The 10,277-nt window shown below is 43.5% G+C and overlaps 1 protein-coding gene across 1 annotated transcript; it reads left to right on the forward strand.

Moving 5' to 3' along the window:
* Nucleotides 1-2,036: 2,036 nt before the first annotated feature.
* LOC130073434 (uncharacterized) lies at nt 2,037-9,460 on the forward strand. The gene is made up of 4 exons (XM_056238837.1): nt 2,037-2,093; nt 3,167-3,211; nt 7,720-7,871; nt 8,735-9,460. The coding sequence occupies exons 1-4, from the start codon at nt 2,051-2,053 to the stop codon at nt 9,440-9,442; spliced, it is 948 nt and encodes a 315-aa protein (XP_056094812.1). The 5' UTR covers nt 2,037-2,050; the 3' UTR covers nt 9,443-9,460.
* The last annotated feature ends 817 nt before the right edge of the window (nt 9,461-10,277 follow it).

A 10,277-nucleotide genomic window follows, 5' to 3' on the forward strand; every position in this document is an offset into this window, starting at 1 on the left:
TGGAGGTCTATATACAGTAGCCAAGGCTAGAGATAATAGGGATTTCTTTCTTACATCTAAGAGCGTAACATTTAGCACAAGTACTTCAAACGAGTTAAACCTGTGACCTGTTTTCTGAGTAACATTAAGAATATCTTTATAGATTGTTGCAACACCGCCGCCACGACCGATCAGACGGGGCTCATGCTTATAACAGTATCCTGGCGGAGTGGACTCATTAAGACCGAAATACTCATTTGGTTTAAGCCAGGTTTCAGTAAGGCAAAGTACATCGAAGCTATTATCTGTGACCATTTCATTTACAATAACCGCCTTAGGTGTGAGCGATCTAATGTTTAGAAGACCTAGTTTTAGAAATTGTTTTTGTTCACTGATATTTAGATTTTCAGGTTTAATTACAATAAGATTTTTCCTAGATCCTACACTAGATTTATTGTTTGGCCTCACTAGACGAGGAATAGACACAGTTTCTATATAATGTTCTACACTACTTATATCAATTAAGTTAGGACAGCAAATACTGTGATTTGGACTTTGACTTACTAGTCAGTTAGTGAAACTATGGAGAATAACAGGTGCTAATGGTGCAATAAGCGCTCTGGTTATTGTCTAATATACCAAGTTCAAGGGTCCATATAAAAAGATTGCTTAAGTAAAAACTGCCCAGATTTTGGATTTCTGTAGAGTAGTAGCTCTAGTATGAAGCCCTTATGTCAAATTTAACACACCCTCTAATACTATGGAGAATAACAGGTGCTAATGGTGCAATACGCACTCTCTGTATTGTGTGCAAGATTCAGACACACAGACATCAAGAATCAGCACATGAATCTCAACAATGGTGACAATCATCAAATCAACAAATCTTCATGTCGCGATGCATGCTGGGTGCCAGCAGAGAATAAAACACATTGATGACTCCCAGCATCCATTGCAGCATGACTAAATTATGCTGTTAAATGGTCTAACTATTTTCTTTATTTTCTTTTATTTTTGCTGGGACTTTTAGTAGCCTGATTTGGGATGTTCAGAATTCTGTTCAGATCTGTTTATCTGAATATTTTATTGATTATCACCATTGTTGAGATGCATATGCTGATTGTTGATGTCTAAGTAATGCAAGTCTTTTATGTGCACAATGCGTTTAAAAAGTGTTAGTAATAAGTGAAGCTGGTAATGCTGTTTGTTTTGGAGTTGCTTAATCAATGATTTTGAGTTAGTGTCTTTTTGGTTCAAAATCATGTTGATTTTATCCCTGCTTGAAAGAAGTCAAAACACGATTCACTGGCATAGAAATAAAGCCATATTTATTTATTTGAGATCCTGCTGTACAAAGAAGGAAGATTGTTTTCAAATTGTTTTAATGTTGATTTGATGTAAAATAAGTGATTTAAGTTGAACAAATATTGATATTATGTCCTTGATCTATTTTTCATCATTAATAATATGATTATTTCAGGGTGCAAACCTGACGTTCAGCCTGGACCCAGAGTCGGGCTGCTGAGTGTGAGGTGAAGGTCTGTGTTAGAAGTTTAAGACGTGTTTGAGATCTTTTCCTCAGGATGAAAATAAAAGGGGATGGAAGTTTCTGGTATGTGTCGCGTCTGCAAAACTGGTTTTATTAGCAGCTTTTAAAGTTTCAGCTTGGCGGAAAACATCTGTTTTGAACTAAGCAGAGAATAATCCGGCGACAGCCGCTCAATAATGAATGCTGTCAGTCTGAGTCTTACATATAAAACTGTCGACAAGTTCAGTCTTATTTGAAACTTGCACTCGCTCTGTTTAATGTTTTATTGTTGGTGTGTGTGCGTTAAAGCTGAGCCCGCGGCCGTGGGCGGGGCTTCAGCGCGGATCTGACCAATAGTGAAAAAAATAAAATAAAAAAATAATAATAGTGGGGCGAGCTGGGGTGATTGACAGGTGAGGGGCAGAGCGGAGAGTATAAAGCCTGTGGGCTCAGAGATGGGAGAGCAGGAGAGGTGAGCGGACACTTCCAGACGAGCATCTGAAGATATTCTCGAGCTTCAGCGATTCCTCTGTTACACAGCTCATGATGTCTGCGCTGAAACTGCTGTTCTTCTGCCTCCTGCCGTGTGAGTTTCCATTCTATTCTATTCTGTTCGGTAATACTTTATAATAACTGCACGCTAATAATCATTAGTTAAGCATGAGTAAACAGTTAATTCATCATTCATAAAGCATTAAGATACATTAATAAGCAGTTTATAAATACAGCTATAAATGCTTTCTTCTTGATTTACAAGCATATCTATAATTTATTTAATAATTGTATTTTCATCCTTTATTAATGATCAATTTATTATTTCTAAATGAATAATTGCATTTTTTATAAACCAGTTATTTAAGAGTTTTCAGTGGTTCATAAGATTACTTAGAACGTGTAAGTAAATGATTAATAAACTATTTAAATGTACATTCATACATCTTATTATTCAGACATATAGTGATGGTTACTTAGTGTGTTAATAAATGCTTTATTAACATGTATTTATGCTGTAATTCAGGGTTAATTCGGGTAGTTATAAAGCATTTAGTAGTGGTCAGTTAACTATGTTTGTGAGCTCATCTAAAGTGAGGACTACTCGTGCCTTGTAAAGCATTTATAAAGGAGATTTAGAGGCTGTTAAATATTTCTATGTTCTGTATCACTGTGTTGTGTTTGTTACATTTTTCTGTTTAGAAGATTGATGCGCCTTTAAATCTCCTTTATAAATGCTTTACAAGGCATGAATAGTCCTCACTTTAGATGAGCTCACACACATAGTTAACTGACCACTACTAAATGCTTTATAACTACCTGTATTTACTACATTTACTTACACTTTCTAAGTGCTCTTATGAATAACTGACAACTCTTAAATAACTGGTTTACAAATAATGCTATACTTCATTTAGAAATTATTAATTGATCATTAACAAAGTATGAAAATACAATTATTAAACGCATTATAGATATGCTTATAAATCAAGAAAAAAAGCTTTTATAGCTGTATATATAAACTGCTTATTAATGTATCTTAATGCTTTATAAATGATGAATTAACGGTTTACTCATGCTTAACAAATGATTAATAGCATGCAGTTATTATAAAGTGTTACCCATATTTGTACTTCCTCCTGAAGGTGAGTTGTTGACTGTTTCCAGGTCAGCTGTTGGCCCGGTCCCTGATGGACGTCCTCCGCCAGGAAGGTGAACAGCTCTATAACGGGGCTGGACATGGGTTAGGTGTTCTGGAAGGGTTAGGGTTAGCTTCACACACACACACACACACACACACACACACACACACACACACACGCGGGCTGAACATGGGTTAGGTGTTCTGCAAGGGTTAGGGTTAGCTTCACACACACACACACACACACACACACACACACGGGCTGGTCATGGGTTAGGTGTTCTGGAAGGGTTAGGGTTAGCTTCACACACACACACACACACACACACACGCGCGGGCTGAACATGGGTTAGGTGTTCTGCAAGGGTTAGGGTTAGCTTCAGACACACACACACACACACACACACACACACACACACACACGAGCTGGACATGGGTTAGGTGTTCTGGAAGGGTTAAGCCTTGTTTATACTCGACGCGTCCGCAAGAGCGCGAAGTGCGCGCGGCAAAAATGACGTCATTGCGGTGTGGGCGGTCGTGCGCGTTGGGTGCGCGAGACCCCATTTCGCCTGGCGGTGTGCACGGCACTTTTTGTAACATCGCGCGCGGCGCCGCATCCGAAGATGAACGACTTCGAGCCGAATCAGGCCGAACTGGTACGTCTGTACCAGCATGTTTATGATCCTTCTATACACAGAGACATTTGCATTGATGGGCGACCATAAAAGCCTCTCATTTTTTGAATAGGAACACATTTACATTAAGCACCCAGTTTGCACTTGTCTAAAGTAACTGCTTATATTTACAAAATAAGCCTACAATAGCAGAAGTAAGCCCTGCTGATGAAATTAAGGTTTAAACACTCTTCAATAAGGCTTCAGTTGTTTACTAGTTTACATGCAGTGAAAGTACAATAAACCTACTGCATTTATTACTCTTTTTATATGAATCAGAAATTAATAAACTACTAATAAATGGCAAACTACTTCTTCACTGCTGATTCCTGGTGGTTTAGAGGAGAATTACTCCGAGTCGCCCCCTGTCGTTTCACAGAATAGCACAACGGCGAGCGCGTCAAGTATAAACGCCTCGTCCATATGGAGAGGTGCGCGCGCAGTCAGCGGAGACTCGCGCTCGTGAGGACGCGTCGAGTATAAACAAGGCTTTAGGGTTAGCTTCACACACACACACACACACACACACACACACACGTCAAGTCAAGTCATCTTCATTTATATAGCGCTTTTAACAATGGATTGTTTCAAAGCAGCTTTACAGAGATAAACATACAATTTAAGGTAACAGATTGTTTTGGCGTTATAGCGGTTCTTGAATAATGTTACTTCCAGCTAAAGTTAACTTTGATTGATTCACCTCCGTCGAAATGATCAGACTTTAAACGCGAACCTGTGATTAACGCTGACGGCGTTCACATGCTCATTCAGAATTCTATAGTTATGTGCTTTTTAAAATATGTGCGCAGGTTTGTAATTCATACAACCCAGCCTAAACAAACTACTTTTCTTGCCTATAAATTTTGATACAGAATTTTGTTTTATTTTATCACTTCGGGGTACGCGAGCCGGAATTCATAACGCTTTATCTGTAGAGTGGGAAAGGGATCCTCCATAGGGAGAGGATAGTGGATACTTCAGCACTGCATTGTCATCGGGTCCAGGCAAAGCTCGCTCGTCAGATCTGGACACGGCCTGGATCCGGCAGGCTGAGGAAAAACCTCGGGATAAACAAAGACACTAATATTAGTGTAGATGCCATTCTTCTTATGATGTAGCGAGTACATCTGGATTTAAGGGAAGTGTTCCCAGTTCCGGCTGACCTAATCTATGCAGCCTAACATTGAATTATCGAAGTCTATAATGTGTTATGTGTATGCTAGGTCAAAGAGATGTGTTTTTAGTCTAGCTTTGAACTGACAGAGTGTGTCTGCTTCCCGGACAATGGTAGGAAGACTGTTCCAAAGTTTTGGTGCTAAATAGGAAAAGGATCTCCCGCCAGCAGTCGATTTAGATATTCTAGGTATTATCAACTGGCCGGAGTTTTGAGATCGCAATAGACGTGAAGGACTATAATGCGTTAAGAGCTCGCTCAAGTACTGGAGCTAAACCATTCAGTGCTTTGTAGGTAATCAACAATATTTAAAAATGTATACGATGTTTAATAGGGAGCCAATGCAGTGTTGACAGAACCGGGCTAATATGGTCATACTTCCTGGTTCTGGTAAGAACTCGAGCTGCGGCGTTTTGAACTAGCTGTAGTTTGTTTATTAAGCGTGCAGGGCAACCACCCAGTAGAGCATTACAGTAATCTAGCCTTGAGGTCATGAACGCATGGACTAATTGTTCCGCATTTCCCAATGAGAGCATATGGCGTATTTTAGATATATTTTTAAGATGGAAAAATGCGGTTTTACAGATACTAGACACGTGGCTTTCAAAAGAAAGGTTGGTATCAAAGAGCACACCCAGGTTCCTAACCGACGACGCAGACTTGACACAGCAGCCATTAAGTGTTAGACAGTATTCTGGGTTATTACGTGTTTTTTATTAAGTTTTTTGTCCAATAATTAGAATCTCTGTCTTTTCAGAATTTAGTAGTAGGAAATTTCTAGTCATCCAATTTTTTATATTAGCTATGCATTCCGTTAATTTTGTGAATTGGTAAGTTTCATTGGGTTTTGAAGAAATAAAGAGCTGAGTATCATCGGCATAACAGTGAAAGCTAACTCCATGTTTCCTAATGATATCTCCTAATGGTAGCATGTACAGAGTGAACAGCAGCGGTCCTAGTACTGAGCCTTGTGGTACGCCATACTGAACTTGTGATCGATAAGACATCTCTTCATTTACTGCTACAAACTGATAACGGTCAGATAAGTATGATTTAAACCATGCTAGTGCAACTCCACTAATGCCAACATAGTTTTCGAGTCTATTTAAAAGAATGTTGTGGTCAATAGTGTCAAATGCAGCACTAAGATCAAGTAACACTAATAGAGAGATACAACCACGATCGGATGATAAGAGCAAATCATTTGTGACTCTAATGAGAGATGTCTCAGTGCTATGGTACGGTCTAAATCCGGACTGAAAATCCTCGCAGATATAATTTCTTTCTAGAAAGGAACACCGTTGTGAAGATACTGCTTTTTCTAATATCTTTGACAGAAAAGGCAGATTCGAGATCGGCCTGTAATTGACTAATTCTGTATGATCAAGTTGCGTTTTTTTAACAAGCGGTTTTATCATAGCCAGTTTAAAGGTTTTTGGTACGTATCCTAGAGACAAAGACGAATTAACGATAGTAAGAAGAGGATATATGACCTCTGGAAGCATCTCTTTCAGTAGCTTAGTCGGTATAGGGTCTAACATACAAGTTGTCGATTTAGATGAATTAACAAGTTTAGAAAATTCTTCCTCTCCTATAGCAACAAATGAATCAAATTTTTCCTCATGGAGACTACAATGCAATGCCTGATGCGATACTGTGGTAGACGGTTGCATAGTTATAATTTTCTCCCTAATATTATCGATCTTATAAGTGAAGAAGTTCATAAAGTCATTACTGCTGTGTTGCTTGGACACTTCTGGGGTTGAAGCTTTCTTTTTCGTTAGTTTAGCCACTGTTTCAAATAAATACCTAGGATTATGTTTATTTTCTTCTAATAGGGTTGAAAGATAAGCAGATCTAGCAGCTTTTAAAGCCTCTCTGTAAGCAATCGAGCTCTCTTTCCATGAAATCCGAAATACCTCTAGTTTAGTTTTCTTCCAGTTGCGCTCCATGTTTCTGGCTGCTCTCTTAAGGGCCTGAGTGTGCTCGCTGTACCACGGCGTTGGACTATTTTCTTTAATCTTCTTTAAGCGCAATGGAGCAACTGCGTCTAAAGTGCTGGAAAAGAGAGAGTTAAACGTTTCTGTTGCAATATCAAGCCCCAGATTGTCATGTTTTATCTCTCACACACACACACACACACACGGGCTGAACATGGGTTAGGTGTTCTGGAAGGGTTAGGGTTAGCTTCACACACACACACACACACACACACACACACACACACACACACGGGCTGGACATGGGTTAGGTGTTCTGGAAGGGTTAGGGTTAGCTTCACACACACACACACTCACACACACACACACACACGGGCTGGACATGGGTTAGGTGTTCTGGAAGGGTTAGGGTTAGCTTCACACACACACACACACACACACACACACACACACGGGCTGGACATGGGTTAGGTGTTCTGGAAGGGTTAGGGTTAGCTTCACACACACACACACTCACACACACACACACACACGGGCTGGACATGGGTTAGGTGTTCTGGAAGGGTTAGGGTTAGCTTCACACACACACACACACACACACACACACACACACACACACACACACGCGGGCTGAACATGGGTTAGGTGTTCTGGAGGGATGGATGTTCCTCTGGGCTTCGTCTCAGAGCTTTAACACACACTCGTACGTTTTTTAAGAAGATACAGAAAAACGATTTTAATGCTTCATCTGTGTGTGTGTGTGTGTGTGTCCGTGTGTGTGTGTGTGTTAGATGTTGCTTCAGTCAGTATCGACTCCAACAAGGCGAATGAGTTCCTGTCCGGCTCGCGACCCAAACGCAGCGCTGATCCCCGGTGGTACCGGCAGACTCCAGACTTCCAGGCGTATTACCGATATTACAACAGCATCGGACACACCGAGGGCGTAAGACGCTTCACACACACACACACACACACACACACACACACACACACACACACACACAGACGCTTCACAGACAGACAGACACACACACATACACACACACACACAGACGCTTCACAGACAGACACACACACACACACACACACACACACACACACACAGACGCTTCACAGACAGACACACACACAGACACACACGCACACTCACACACGGACACACACAGATGCTTCACACACACACACACACACACACACGGACAAACACACACACACACGGACAAACACACACACACACACACACACACACACAGACGCTTCACAGACAGACACACACGCACACTCACACACACAGACACACACACAGACACACAGACACAGACGCTTCACAGACACACACACACACACACACACACACACAAACACACACACAGACGCTTCACAGACAGACACATTCACACACGGACACACACAGATGCTTCACACACACACACACCACACACACGGACAAACACACACACACACGGACAAACACACACACACACACACACACACAGACGCTTCACAGACAGACACACACGCACACTCAAACACGGACACACACACACGCTTCACAGACCCTTCACACACACACGCACACACACACACACAGACACAGACGCTTCACAGACACACACACACACACACTCAAACACGGACACACACACGCTTCACAGACGCTTCACAGACCGTTCACACACACACACACACACAGACACGCTTCACAGACCGTTCACACACACACACACACACGCTTCACAGACACTTCACAAGATAAAACAGACAAACCCAACTAATAATATATTGATCAAGTGTATTTCCCCGCAGCTGTACGAGATCGACCGGATCCGGATGCTGTACCAGCAGATGAGGCAGCTGGAGCACATCCACGGGCCCAACGCCGCCCAGTACCAGAGCAAACTGGGCCTTCCGGTTCTGCCACCGCTTCCCAAGTGTGACCCTGCCAAAGACAAGGGGTGTAAGCAGGCCCCGCCCCCCGCCCCAGTTAAAGGCCAGGCTCCGCCCCCCACCCCAGTTAAAGGCCAGGCTCCGCCCCCCGCCCCAGTTAAAGGCCTGGCTCCGCCCCCGGCTCAGGCTGATGTGGTGTATCTGTGCAACAGTAAAGACCCGCTGTGTAAACCACACATCGTGTACATGCCCACCGGAGCCGTGCCGGTGCTGTGCGACCCGCGCTACCACCCCAGCTGCCGTCTGGAGGCCCCGCCCCCTGCCCCGCCCCCCTCCAGAACACCTGAGCTGGCCCCGCCCCCTCCGCCCGCCCCCATGCTCTTCAAGGCCATGGAGTTCGACTGCGACCCGTACTGGGACCCCGACTGCCTGATCGAGCACCCGCCGCGGCCCGTGAAGGGTAAGGTTCTGGTTCCGGCTCCGGCTCCGGAAGAGGACGATCCGGATCCGCTTCCCGTCAGCAAGAAACTCCCGCATCCGTACTATTACTCCCACCCTCATCCCTACAACTACCGGTCCGAGCTGTACGACCCGCTCCGGCACGCCTACCCCTCAGCCGACGCATAGAGCCGCACTGACCGGCTCATTTCATTGTGTGTTTCATGCTTCATAATTCATGTTCAGAAACATCAATAAAACAGTAAAACAGTTGAACTGGGCGGAATGGGTTTGTCCTGCATCAGTTGTGTTTCAGGAAGCAGACGCTCGTGAAGCTTCACGCCGAGAGGCTCTGCTAACAGCAGCAGATCCCAGATCATTAGCTGGACCTGCACAGCTGGGAGTGTTTAAAGAGGTTTACAGATGCTGAGCGAGCATACACACACACACACACTCTCACTCCAACACACACTCACTCCAACACACACTCACACTCCAACACACAGATGCTGAGCGAGCATACACACACACACACACTCTCACTCCAACACACAGATGCTGAGCGAGCATACAATAAACACACACACACACTCTCACTCCAACACACACTCGCACTCTCACTCCAACACACACTCACACTCCAACACACTCTCACACTCCAACACACAGATGCTGAGCGAGCATACACACACACACACACTCTCACTCCAACACACAGATGCTGAGCGAGCATACAATAAACACACACACACACTCTCACTCCAACACACACTCGCACTCTCACTCCAACACACACTCACACTCCAACACACTCTCACACTCCAACACACAGATGCTGAGCGAGCATACACACACACACACACTCTCACTCCAACACACACTCGCACTCTCACTCCAACACACACTCACTCCAACACACACTCACACTCCAACACACAGATGCTGAGCGAGCATACACACACACACACACTCTCACTCCAACACACACTCACACTCCAACACACTCTCACACTCCAACACACAG

The sequence above is a fragment of the Rhinichthys klamathensis genome, unplaced genomic scaffold, assembly GCF_029890125.1.
Source record: "Rhinichthys klamathensis goyatoka isolate OS25496 unplaced genomic scaffold, OSU_Roscu_1.1 h1tg000545l_1, whole genome shotgun sequence".
Lineage (NCBI taxonomy): Eukaryota > Metazoa > Chordata > Actinopteri > Cypriniformes > Leuciscidae > Rhinichthys > Rhinichthys klamathensis.